The sequence below is a fragment of the Carassius carassius genome, chromosome 10 (assembly GCF_963082965.1).
Source record: "Carassius carassius chromosome 10, fCarCar2.1, whole genome shotgun sequence".
Classification (NCBI taxonomy): domain Eukaryota; kingdom Metazoa; phylum Chordata; class Actinopteri; order Cypriniformes; family Cyprinidae; genus Carassius; species Carassius carassius.
This window is the reverse complement of record NC_081764.1, coordinates 8,877,159-8,890,493: the sequence shown is the minus strand read 5'-3', so window position 1 is coordinate 8,890,493 and position 13,335 is coordinate 8,877,159. Positions and strand designations below refer to the sequence as shown.

The 13,335-nt window shown below is 37.0% G+C and overlaps 1 protein-coding gene across 10 annotated transcripts in view; it reads left to right on the top strand.

Moving 5' to 3' along the window:
* LOC132151693 (calcium-dependent secretion activator 1-like) overlaps positions 1–13,196 on the top strand; it is an 83,241-nt gene extending 70,045 nt beyond the window's left edge. For 7 of the 10 annotated variants that reach the window (XM_059559989.1, XM_059559988.1, XM_059559998.1 and 4 more), the window contains 11 exons: positions 2,358–2,514; positions 2,674–2,815; positions 3,782–3,943; positions 5,907–6,062; positions 6,202–6,349; positions 6,832–6,906; positions 6,984–7,067; positions 7,267–7,299; positions 7,400–7,507; positions 11,125–11,229; positions 11,906–13,196. In XM_059559989.1, coding sequence (XP_059415972.1) covers positions 2,358–2,514; positions 2,674–2,815; positions 3,782–3,943; positions 5,907–6,062; positions 6,202–6,349; positions 6,832–6,906; positions 6,984–7,067; positions 7,267–7,299; positions 7,400–7,507; positions 11,125–11,229; positions 11,906–12,082 — 1,347 coding nt within the window. In that variant the 3' untranslated portion in view covers positions 12,083–13,196. The remainder of the gene's footprint in view (positions 1–2,357; positions 2,515–2,673; positions 2,816–3,781; positions 3,944–5,906; positions 6,063–6,201; positions 6,350–6,831; positions 6,907–6,983; positions 7,068–7,266; positions 7,300–7,399; positions 7,508–11,124; positions 11,230–11,905) is intronic. The other 3 variants (XM_059559996.1, XM_059559995.1, XM_059559994.1) reach the window with 1 other exon arrangement.
* The last annotated feature ends 139 nt before the right edge of the window (positions 13,197–13,335 follow it).

Genomic DNA, 13,335 nt, shown 5'->3' with positions numbered 1-13,335 from the left:
CATGTCAATTCACACAGTTAAGGGCTTTTCTGTTATGTCTGGGTGGAATAGGGCAAGACGATACTTAAAGGACATGATATAATTAACGTAAAGTGTTGGTCTCTTGGATTTCTGAGAAATTCTTAAACATCTCCCCCCTCACACACTGATCAAGATGCACAAATGAGGAAAATATTTTAGATTTGGCACCAAGTCATCATAGAACCAACTGTAGATCATACTGTTACATTTTACTTTGTTAAACAACAATGTTTGAACTTCACTACCCAACTGTTGGTATCATACTATATAACCATAGAAGGCAATTTCAACCAAATGTATTTACAACTTTATATCATCCAGTTGAATTAAATTTTTCTAAAAGGTTTTTGGAAAATTTGTTTATAATCAATATTTTGTGCATACTTTAACACTTTGCACATACATCACTTCATATTTCACTGATCATATTTTTCCTCACCATTCACTCCATGGTGTTGTTGCAGGGAAAAGAGGTATGTGATCAAAATTAATGCAGTGAAAAAAGCCCCTTACTGGCTTGTGCATGAGCTATGAAGGGTTCCCTTCCCCTGTAATGTCCCATTCCTCACAACGTGAGAGAATGTTTTACCGCATCCTACATGGGTTCGTCCTGTCAAGTCTCCATTCAAACTTCTAAGGCTTGTGTCCCTGACCAGCAAGGTCAGTGCTCAATGATTCCTTTGCTTCCAGGGGAACGTTTACATTTACCCACCACCATGCTAGTTGTGTCACCCTAACTTTTCCCAGTAATACATGTTCTCTTCTACAAGTGTAATTAGACTTCACAATCCTTCAAAATGACCAATCCAATATCATAACATAGCCCTCTTCCCAGGACCACTCTTGCAGAATTTATTTCGTGTTATACTTTTTGCATTTAGTAAATAGTATGATAGTGTTAACACATACCCAGCACTTCCAGATAAGCAAGAAGGGACTTGGGGAAGGATTCATGGGTTGCTTGGATTTGGTGTCTCTTATCACTCTCTAACCCCACTTTATATATGTCTGTCTGGTTAAGCTCAGCCATATGCGTTGCCCTGCTACACTAGCAAATGCTATATTTGTTGGTCCCAATATTATGAACACTGTAGCTTTTGAAATGTTAATTATGAAGCCTGCAGGTAAGTTGTGTGGTAAGTCTGGTTTTAGAGCTTGATATCCCTTTGTAGAAGAGCGGATTTGGGGGAAAATGTTTCGAGGCTCTTTGAAACTGTGGGTTTAGAGGGGTAAAAAAAAAAGGACATAACATGCAACCAAAGGGAAGGATTAAGCCTCCTAAAAAGGCTGATCAATTCCCTGAATGGGTTTATCAATGGTTGGTTGTTTGAATTAGAAGAAAAGTGTTTTATGCCAAGACTGCAAGCAAGCCTGATTGATCTCAGAAACTCCTGCTCAATACCCAACTACAGGCCCAAAATGTATGGTCACTTTAAGAGATTAAATAAAAAATATTCAGTCAAACCATATGCATTGCCAAGTAAAGAAGTCTGCTGCTTGCTTTCATTTTTTGGCGTATCAGAGATGGCAGTGTTGCATGATCGCAAGATACATCCCCATCCCGAAGGGTAGGGATGCAGTGTTGTGAACGGTTGAACTACATCTTCCATTTGGAGGGCAAAAGCATGCAGGGATTTCTACCTCACTTGCATGAAAACTGCACCTCCTCTGGCATCTTGACTCCACTGGGAATTGACCTGATATAGGAAAAATAACCTCTGCTCACAAATATGCAAACATTTGCAACACGAAATTTAAGGTGTATTGTCATGTTTTAGATTTGAATGACAAGCCCTCTTATTAAATGAGTTTGAATTTTTCTCTTATTTGGATTAACATGTTTCCTTTAGAGGGCTTCAGAATTCTTAAGCTATGCAACCTTTTATAGAAGATTCATAAATTTGTTATTATGGTGAAATGGTTTTCATAATATTAAGACTTTGTTTTGGAAGATATATAGTATAATTTTCTGTGTTGCAAATTTATAAATGGTTTAATGTAAGTTTTAAACTCCATAATGATAAATTGATCATTAACACTTGTAAACTGGTTACTTGAAAGCCTTATCTATTTAATTAACATAAGGACCTCAAATGGTGAAGCAAAATATGAATCACTCAGACCAAAACGCTAACTGCTCTTCATTTGAACTCTTACCATTCAAATGGAAAGACATTACTTTAGAAGCAGATGTACAAAGTCAATATGTGAAATACCATATGGCAGCAATTAACCAGTTTACAATCTTTTTCTTGCCTAAGGTTACCTAATACACTTGTTATTTTCTAACTCTCTGCTTCTTTTTACATTCTTTCTTCCTTTTCTGGACTGTCAAGGCCTTTGCATGGTGGTCAGACCTGATGGTGGAGCACGCTGAGAACTTCTTGTCACTCTATGGAGTTGAAATGGATGCTGCACTTGAGATCCAGTCTCCCGAGAGCTGGGACAGTTTCCCGCTCTTTCAGCTTCTAAATGATTTCCTCCGTATCGACTGTAAGCACTTCTTGCAATATTTAGTTAAGAGTTTTGAAAGTATTGTCATCTAAACGCACTGCAAAGTACTCTCATTCTGATTAAAATAGAGATTTTAATGTAAAAGTTAGGTATGTTACTCTCAAAAGTGTCATAACCTTTTATTTTCTGTTTTTACAGATCACCTGTGTAACGGAAAGTTTCACAAACACCTGCAGGACCTGTACGCCCCTCTTGTGGTGCGATATGTCGATCTTATGGAGTCATCCATCGCTCAGTCCATTCACAGGGGATTTGAGCGGGAGTCATGGGAGCCTGTAAAGTAAGACACCACCTCCTCAACGATGTGTGTGGTCACTGGGAGCCAGGGCCTTTCAGGACAAAAACATCACAAAAATCTCTAAAAAAAATAACTAATTTATATGAGAAAGCAGGGATAGGCATATCCCCATCTTATGATGGATTTTGTTATCTGCAAAAATATACAGCTAATCAAATGAAACTGTTTAGCATCCAGTTAGATTTCTCAGGTAAAGTCTGAAACCAGTTTGTTTACACCATAAACATGCCTGATTTGAGAAAGCTGCCAAACATTAGAGAAAGTTCACCAAGTCCACAATATCTGGAAAGACTTCAGCCAATGTCTTGTAGGTTTCCATCTTCTTTTTATTTTTATTTTTTTTGTGAACTAACCCTCATATTGTGCACTTTAAACTGAATGCTTTTTATGTCCTAATCAATTCTGTCATGCTTGATTTTGGTTTGCATGTTGACTTTAATGATTTCATACCAGTTCCCAACGAACAGATTACAATATTTAGATAATCTGCTATCTTTAGAAAACATACTGCTACCCAAATATTCACAGCCTAACAGAATACTCTTCTGTCAATTAAGCTTATGCCCTTGAGAAATATATGTCAGTATGGTTTCTCTCATTTGTTTGTTGTCTGTTTGTATGTGTAACACCCCACCACCATCCTCAAATCTTTCAAGCTGCTGTTTGTTCTTGCTGTGGAAAAATTCTGCTTTTACTTCCTTTTTATATAAGTGTGCTGTTGTCGATATTATTGACCACAAGTTACTTTCTACTCAGGACTTCTGTTTAAATGTGCTAGTAGATTCCCTCCCTCAAGTTGTTATGTCTGCTCTTTATGTGTAAAAAATGGTCTTTTCCATTTCTCAGTTTCTCTTTTTTGTATTGTATGTCTTACATTGCTTATTTGCAGCATTCCACACTGCCACTGTTATGGAATTTTTTTGTTTCTTTTTTTGTCTGTTTCTGCAGGAGTTTAACAAGTAATCTGCCCAATGTGAATCTACCAAATGTGAACCTCCAAATTCCCAAAGTACCAAATCTTCCCGTGCCAGTAGCAGGACTATCTGTTAACCTTCCACAAATGCCTAGCTTTTCCACTCCATCCTGGATGGCTGCTATATATGACTCTGAGTGTGTATTCAATGCATTTACCTGAGATCTGATGCATTCTAAAGTCTTCTTGGCATGAAAATGTTTGGGGTTAGTTAACTTACCAGCAGTTAAGTGTTATTGCGTTGCAAGATGTTTGCTAAACTTGTCAATATTTAAAAGACTTTTAAATGATGGCCAAGCAGATTTTCCATGTTCTTTGTATTGGATATAGAATAACTACAGGGCAAGATGACTTGCCTCTGGAATCATTCTCATGTCAAGTAGCCTGCAAAGGGTTCCAGACAGGCTCATGTGATTTGTTATTTGAAATGAGAACTGAAAAGCTCTTCATTTTCCTCAATGTGCATGCCAATGAGGTTAGACTGAGGTGGTGAGATCTGGATTGCAACCCAAACCTACAGCCAAGATATTGCTTTGTATTCAAATAAAGTCATATTCAATCCATACAAATTAGCTAGTAGATGTCCTTGAAGTTAACACACATGGAATTTTGGACTAAAACCATTAATAAAACAGCAATGATGGATTAAAACAACTATTTAAAAAACAAAAACAAGTTTTGTTTTAATTTGAAAGTTAAGTTCCTTTAGTTTTTCATTTTCTAATTTACCTGTATCCTGAGCAATGACGTTGTAGTCAATATCTCATTACTATTTTGTATTCCTTAAGCCAGTGCTTCCTAAAAGTGCCTGCATGAATTATGCTATGACATTAGGGTTTGTTGATATTAAAAAGAACTGGTATAATCATCAGAATATCACTGGTAAGATAAAAAATTTTGTAGGATAGCTGAGATAAAAAAAGGTTGTCTAAACATAAAGGGGCACTGGTTTTTGTTTTGTGTGGAAGGTGGGTGTGGGTTGGTGTAACTCCCTGCCTGATCGTAGTGCTGTCATTGCGTTGGTAGCTGATGCTCTGAAGTAGACATTACTTCAGTGTAGCTGGCATCCAAGGCAGTAGAAACTAACACCCAAAGAGTTCAAACATCAGAGTGGGCTTCTGTTTCAACATGTACACTAGAGCGACATCACATTTGCAGTAGAAGATCACTGAATCATACCCATTTCGATAAGGAATTTGAAGTTAAGTTCCACTTGATCTTGATGGAGCTGTCTCCATAAGACACGATTCGCTCCTATGTTTAACTCTTTAACCCTGGCCCTTATGACACATCTTTCTACTCAGGATGGCAGCGTCCTCAGAGTCGACTGCATGGTGTGTTTTGATCTTGGGAGCTACTTTAGTCTCTGTGGGCATGAGTGGTGAGAGATAGCTTGATCTTTACTCCATTTTTTTTCAGTGGACCTTGTCCTTGACCAACTTTAATATTTTGGTCATTCCAAATTTTTTTTTTGTTTTTTTTGTCCATACAATGAAAGTTAGTGTTTTGGACCCTATTGACTTTCATTCTATGGACAAAAGCATTCTTTAAAACATATTTTTGTGCATGTGTTCCAAGGAAAAAAAAGAAAGTCAGGTTTGGAGTAATATGAAAGTGAGGAAAAGATACAGAATTTGCATTTTTGTTGAATTATCCCTTTCAGAATCATATTGCATATAGAGTCGCCTTTAACATTAAACACTAGCTCTAGGAAAGTCTAGGAGATGGCATTAAGAGCATTGGCTTCATGTTAAAGCACCGTCTTGCTTGGCATCTGTTAGTTTGCAACTGTATCTGTGCAAGCCTTCTCTCACCTTGACATTCCCAGGCCATTCTCTTTTAGAGAAAATGGACATATGCATGAATTCAGGTCAGTCCTATAAGGGTTAATAACCTTGCAAAAATGCGAGGTTATTAAAGTGTTTTGTAAACACATTTGTTTTGCCATGCACTGATTGTGTGATTACATTCCCCATGTTTTGGGACCTCCAGTTGGTGTATGGGTAAAATAAAGCAATCTTAAAGTCTTAGATAATCTGCATCTTCCTTGAATCCTGAATATTTTGGACTTTTTACCTCTAAAAATCTTACACCTGGCAGCAATGGCTCTGGAACATCAGAAGATCTGTTCTGGAAGTTGGATGCCCTACAGACCTTCATCAGGGACCTACACTGGCCGGAAGAAGAGTTTGCTAAACACTTGGATAACCGTATGAGGCTCATGTCAAGTGACATGATTGAGACCAGTGTTAAACGGTAAAAATAATATCTATAGTACTTAACAGATTCAAAATGTTTTATGGTATACATGAAGATTTTAAAGTATGACTTTAAAGTATGAATGAAATTTCATGCAAGATGACTCATTTACTTCACATGCTTTGCTGGTCAACAGCACCAGGGGAGTGTTTGAATCTAAGCTGGCCAAAAGCAGCCGTTCCACAGATTTCCGCATCCCACTGTCCTTATGCACCATGTTCAATGTGATGGTGGACGCCAAGGACCAGTCTGCTAAACTGTGTGCCATGGAAATGGGCCAGGAGGTAATTGGCAGAACTTCTGATTGTTGTGATAGACAAACGCTTGATCTATACTGGAAATTTCACACCATTTTCAGGAATCCCAGAAACTTTATAGATTTTTTTGGATTGAATAATATGCAAATGTTTGAGAATAAAAGGAAATCATTTTTAAAGAATGTTAAGAATTTTTTTTTCTAGAAGTGTTTTTTAGAATATTGGAATTATGGGAAAAATAATAATGTTTCCATTAAGTACAATTTCATGTTTGGTCAACCTCAGTAGTTATATTTATTTAAAAGGCTGCATATTTTAATGTGTAAACTTACGTATTTTAATCACATACAATCATTGTATAGGTTGTATAGGCATCTGCATCTTTATGTTCAGTTTGGCCATCTACTATATTTCTGTATGAATTCGTCTTTGGTTTTTGAGTTCTCTGTCTTCATATATACGCACCATATAAGTTTGTCTAAGTATTTAAATCTGTCTTTACATTTTAGAAACAGTACCACTCTCAAATCGATGAGCTAATCGAAGAGAGTGTAAAAGACATGATTTCACTCTTGGTAGTAAAGGTACGTTTTGAGAAAATGGTTGACATTAACTCGTTGGCTGTTTGTCATCGAATTAATGTTTTGTGCCACCTGAACAGTTTGTGGCCATTCTGGAGAACTTACTTGCCAAGATCTCCAGGTACGATGAGGGAACTCTCTTCTCCTCCTTTCTCTCCTTCACGGTAAGAATTATCTATTGAATTCCTATTTTGCTATTTTATAAAATTCTAGTATGGGCTTTAATGTAAACTTTCCTCTTAATGTAAATGTAAAAATTCCTTTAGGTGTTAAAATAAGAGGAATAAAGTTACTTATTGCAACTTTAAGGGAGGGTGATTTTTCTTAGAAGCACTTGAGTCAAACTTTTTTTTTTAATTTCAGGTGAAAGCAGCATCAAAATATGTGGATGTCCCTGTGAGTACTAAAAATTCAACATACTATACCTAATATATTTTTCTTATTCACATCCATTCCATACAAAACTAACTTTTTTTCTGGTTTCACCTTTCCACAGAAACCAGGGATGGACGTTGCAGATGGCTATGTGACCTTTGTCCGTCACTCTCAGGACATTCTGAGAGATAAGGTCAATGAGGAGGTGTATATAGAGAGATTATTTGATGTAAGTAAGATGCCGTTACCTCCATGCCTAACAAAGGAGGGCCCATCCAAAATGTGGCAAAACAATGGGGCATACGAGGGATAAGTCACATTTTGAGTGCCAAACCTGGAGATCTTACATCCAGACACATAAGGCCAATCATGACTTGAAGCTTTCAGTCAGCTCCCCTAATGTCTCATTGCTGTGACTTCCTGTTCCAGCTCTCTGTGCTCTGGTGTTTCATTAGCCACGATGCATTGGACCTTTGTGCTCTGGTGTTGTGTTAGCTAACGTGCGTTGGACTTTATGCTCACAGTGGTTTCTTGTTTAAGAGGGAAAGTGTCACAAAGTGGATTATTTATAAAACAGTGCTCTCAAAAAAGTTGATTTTATCTTGAACCAAAAAGTGTGACATTAAACACAAAATGTAATTTTTTAAATCACAGAGAAAAAGGGGCAGACCATAACAAGTAATATATTATACAAAAATGTTAAAAATCATTGTAATGATAAAAGACTTCCTAGTCATCGGGAAGAAGGAGGCGGGAACCGGCGGACAATCAAACAACATTTTAATAAAGCAAAAATAAACACAAAACAGCGCACCAGCCCCTCACGGACGACTGGTGCGCTCAAATAAAAACCAAAACACAACTAAAAGCCCAGGCCTGGTCCTCTCTCGTCCTTCACTGTCGTCGCTCCAGTTGTATATCCTTCCATCTCCTCCGTGGGCCTCGAGACCGGTGGGTCGAACAGGTGTAGCTCATCTCCAATCACTCCACCGGCCTCGCTCCCATGTCCCTCGGCCCCGCCCCACTCGTCACAATCATGCAATTAACTATACAACCTAACTTGTGCGGTAATATGGGATTTTCAAACCATCAAAGCAATTCATGCTTATAGTATCAGTTTCAGTTGCAATTGCAAAAACCAACACTTCACTGCTTTTCATAAAATGATTTGTACACTTTAATAAATTCTACATATTGAAGTTGCTGTTTAAACAATGAATGAAATGTATTAAAATTAAATTTGTAAGCGATTGTCCTGATTTTAAATACCAACTGACCTAGAGCATAAGAGAGCACTGTTCGGTTTAGAAAAATAATCCTTTGTGATTTTGTGAACATGTGTCTTTGTTACACAATGGCATACATGTGTGTTTATGTATTTTAATAAGAAATCTAACAGATGTGTGGACAAGTGTCCAAGTCTTGGAGCCATGTGTGTGTGTGTGTGTGTGTGTGTGTGTGTGTGTGTGTGTGTGTGTGCGTGCGTGCGCGCGTGAGGGTTTGTCAGCGTTTTTATTATTATTTAATTTTCTGTATTTTTTCCCAGAATATATATATGAGTGTAAATATTTAGTTGTGTGTCATACCATACTGTAATGGGTTGAATGTATCAGAATATTGTGGATAAAAGTGTGTACGTTTGTGTGTCTGTTTGACTGAAAGGAAGTCTATTACGTTATTACTTTTTGCAGCTTTACTTGCTTGTGTTTGGAACATTTGTGACACACATCTTATGCATGGATCTGCCTTTATTTATTTGTTGTTTTATTTTATTTACAATTCAGTGCTTGTTATGTCCATTATGCTTTTTCCCCCTCCACACTAAGTTTGTAATAATGCATTTAGCATCCAACCTCAAAGACCCAAATTGAATCTGGCATGATTTGTCCTGTTTTTGCTCTATAGTTTCAGTCTGTCTTCTCAAATATTTTGTCCAAACTAATCACCATCAGTGAAAGGCTCAGAGGCATGAAATCAAAAGCAGTTATTAAAATACCCAAATTCTGAATGGCAGCAGCCACATAGTGAACGTTAATTGGCAAATTAAAGGATTATGGCTAGAAACATGCATGTTTCTGATTGTAATGACTCACTGTTTGTTTGAACTGAATTCTTGCTTGGACAGTTGTGTCAAACAGACTGAAATTGTGGAAATTTGTTAGGTTCAGTGTGATCTTATGAGGTCAGTTGTCTAAAGGCATATTCAGCTTACGGCTGTACGTCAAAAACAATTACCAGGACTGATAAGTCACTGTTACTTGCTAATTCAAGTATATTAAATTTACATTCAGGGTTACATATTTGAACAAACATTGGGACCAGAACATTAACAGGATTGGCAGCTCTCCATTTTCCAAGCTGAATATCTCTCTTCCAGCATCATGTAATGTCTGAACAGGCAACCATGATGTTTTTTTGTTTTTTTTATGCAACTTGTATTACAGATTTTGGTTGCATGCAACTACATTTCTGTACATCTGTTGTATAATTTTCATTTCATTCTCCCTCTCTAAACGCTTTGCAATCACGTTATCCTAACCCAATGACAGCATCCTAACTCATTCTGCATTCTTTCTAGGACAAAGTGGAACTTATCTCTAAATGTCCTGCTATTTGATCACATTCTGTCGAGTGGCATGAGTTCTAATCAAATAATCTTCCTGTGTACATCTTCTAGCATGACCCACCTCCTAAAAATCCCACCTCATGCACACACACACACACACACACACAAACTCACACAGCTCTCTGCCCTGTACACTCACCTGCACTCTCTGCATGCACTGCACGCTCCGACCGGCCACCTATTTGAAGTGGACAGATATAAAGAGAAATCACCGATCTAACCATCAGATGACCCTAATACAACATGAAATCTGATTTAATTCACATAATCACATATCAAGTGATAAGAAATGATGTATATAATATCATAATATATACATATAAATGGATTGGCTAAATGGTAAAGGCTATTTGTACCTCTTGCGAACTGACCATAGCCCACTTCAAACCCCCTTCAGACTGATTTGTTCAAATAGGATACAGCACTACCTCTGCTAAATAGTTTGCATCATTCATTGAACCACACATGTGCTGTTCTATTTGAACTAGAAGTTTTAAGTGATTCTGAATATGCATGAATATGAGATCTTCATAATGTATATATGGTTTAAGATAACAACACACCTTTGCCTGCTGTATTCTCACTTTTTTATGAGTTTGTTTCTGAGGATCCTGATTGAGACTGCACTAATTTTGTTTGCATCTTGGGTTCTTTAGAGTATGCTTTTGGGTTCAGTGGTGATTCATGCACAAGTGCGGTTTTATAACATGCAGCATAATTTAATGGTGAATGGGTGGGGGAAGCAATGAATTGAATCCGTTTAATTTTCTTCGAATGGCTTTTAAAAGCTAAAGACTTTTGATTAGAATAAGGCTTTTGTTCAAGCTTATTTCAGATAACCAGATTTGTATTAAGTCATTTGAAACTTTGGTTACAGTCTAAGCTGTAAATGTAGGGCAGATTAAGTGTTTGTTTTAATATTTTTATGCAATTTCCTAATGCAAGATTTGTTTTTAAGATGGTCATACTGCTGGCTCTTGAATTAATTTCAAATTGTCTGACTAACCTTGGATTTAAGTGAGGGTGTGGTTTTGTAAATGTTGTTATCAGTTGTCTGTGTGAATGGAGTGTTTAAGTTTGTGTTTTGTGGGTTTACTCGCGTCTGCCCATGTGGCTGTTGCTGTATGTCTTTATATATGTCTACACATGCTGGTCTTTTGCATGCATTTGTTTGTCTGTCTGTGTTTTGCTGGAGAATGCTGTGTTTCTGTTCTTTGCAGCAATGGTATACAGCCACTATGAATCTGCTGGCGACATGGCTGACTGAGCGCATGGACCAACAGCTTCATGTCTATCAACTCAAAATCCTCATCAGGGTTGTAAAGGTATTTCTTTTTATAACTTAAATGGAAGTATTTATACTCTGAAGCTAGAGTAGTATGATTCTAGTCAAGGTAAATCCACACCTCTTGTTCTAGATTTCAGTTTATGATTCAGGCCTTGCTTAGTGATGCACAAAATTAGTACTATATTGTCATTGTCATTGTCATTGTCATTGTCATAATATCAATTAACTACAAGTACTTACTGTATGGTTAAGGTTAGTATTTGGGTTTTGCTTAGATTTACTTGTATGTAATTATGCATAATTAATTGTTATTATAATAGTAAGTTCATATAACATACGTAACAAGGACACCTTAAAATAAAGTGTTACCATATTTTTATTTATTTATTTATTTAATAACACTGCAAATCTCAACATGAAAATTAATTTTTCAAACTGTACATTATAATGTTGTGCTTCCTAAATTCAGTTTAAATATATAAACTGATTTACAAATTTTTGGCTGCCGGAGTGATTAATTTAGACAAAATAGACTAGTATTGAGTTTTAATATCAGCTATTTATCGGTATTGTCCAGAATTGTAATAGCTTGCATCCCTAGTCTCACTATTCTTTCTGGCCTTGTTTGACACACAAGTATTTAGCTTTAACATTCAGGGGCAAAGAAGTCTTATACTATGTATAATGCTTGCTGATATTTCCCATTCTTGTAGAAGAAATATCGAGATTTTAGACTGCAAGGCGTTCTTGACTCTACATTGAACAGCAAGGCGTACGATACGGTTCGGAACCGGCTTATCCTGGAGGAAGCCACTGCCTCTGTCAGAGAGGGGGGCATGCAGGGCATCTCAATGAAGGACAGCGATGAGGAAGACGAGGAGGATGATTAGAGCATCGAGCCATCCGGTGCCACCCACCACCCTGAACATGCCCTACCCCAAAACTTTAAACTTAGCCTGATGATGTAAGATGCATGTAACAACTCTGATTACCCAGTTAGCCACTCTAGGATCTCCCCCCATCAGCTCTAATTGCCCACAAACTAAGCTAAAAAAAACAATACAAATCAAAGAATTGTACTGAAGCGTAAAAAGAACATTGCAAAGACCATGATTGGCAATTTTAGCTGTGTCATAACATAAGAACAGCAAACTAGCACCAGTTTTTCCAACTCATTTATTTGAGGAATTTGTTTCTATGTGTTCCTAAGCAATATGGAGTACCATTTGTTTGATAATGTCGAGTGAGATTATTAGGTGTGTCCCTGTCCAATGCGATAACATATATGGCGCTTCTTTGACGTACTCTTACATACATTAATGGTACATTGTTGTGAAGATGAGTGTATGAACACTTTTCTTTGTCTTGTCTGTTTTTAAAGTGGATGCCAACTGCTTCAAAACTAAAAAGGAACCTCTGTATTTAAGTTCAAAACTGTTAACTGTAAATGTCTTCTGTGTCTGCACATTTTCATTGTACTTTTCTCCTTCGTGTCGAGGCTCTGTGGCCTTATGTTGCAAATATCCAACTAGGCGTTGTCTTACGGGCATCTTAAAATGAAAATGAATTGGTATTCTAGAAATGCAATATCTTCATACCTCCATTTTGATATCTCATTGGAGACGTATTTTAATTAGATGTCAGAAAGTACAACAAAACGGCTATATTTTTGGTTCAGTTTCACTTTTGCAGAGGATCTCTCTTTTTTAAGTTTGTATGTCCAAATAAAATGCATTCGCTTCATGTTAGTAGATGTCGAAACTGCTATGTGCCATTTTTGGGGTCTCACTATTGTTTTTGTATATGACGCTGTACATTGCATTCTGAGCCATTGCTGCATGCCGGTGGGATCCACCTTCTCCAAAAGATTTTTTTGTTTTGTTTAGTTTTTGTTTTTCTGTGTCAATTAGCTGGTGGATTCATTCTTGCGTTTGCCTTATCAAAGCCAACAGTTGTCATATGCAAGAGCTGTGGCTTCTCAATAAAGATAACATGATGTACAAATATAGGCTACCTGTAGATTTTGTTCATTTGTCTTTATTCAGAATGTGGATTCAGTGACCCCCATAATTTGGAAAATAAAATAAAACAATAATAAGTTCGTTTCATTTGAGCTAGCTACATAATATTAGACCTTTCGCAT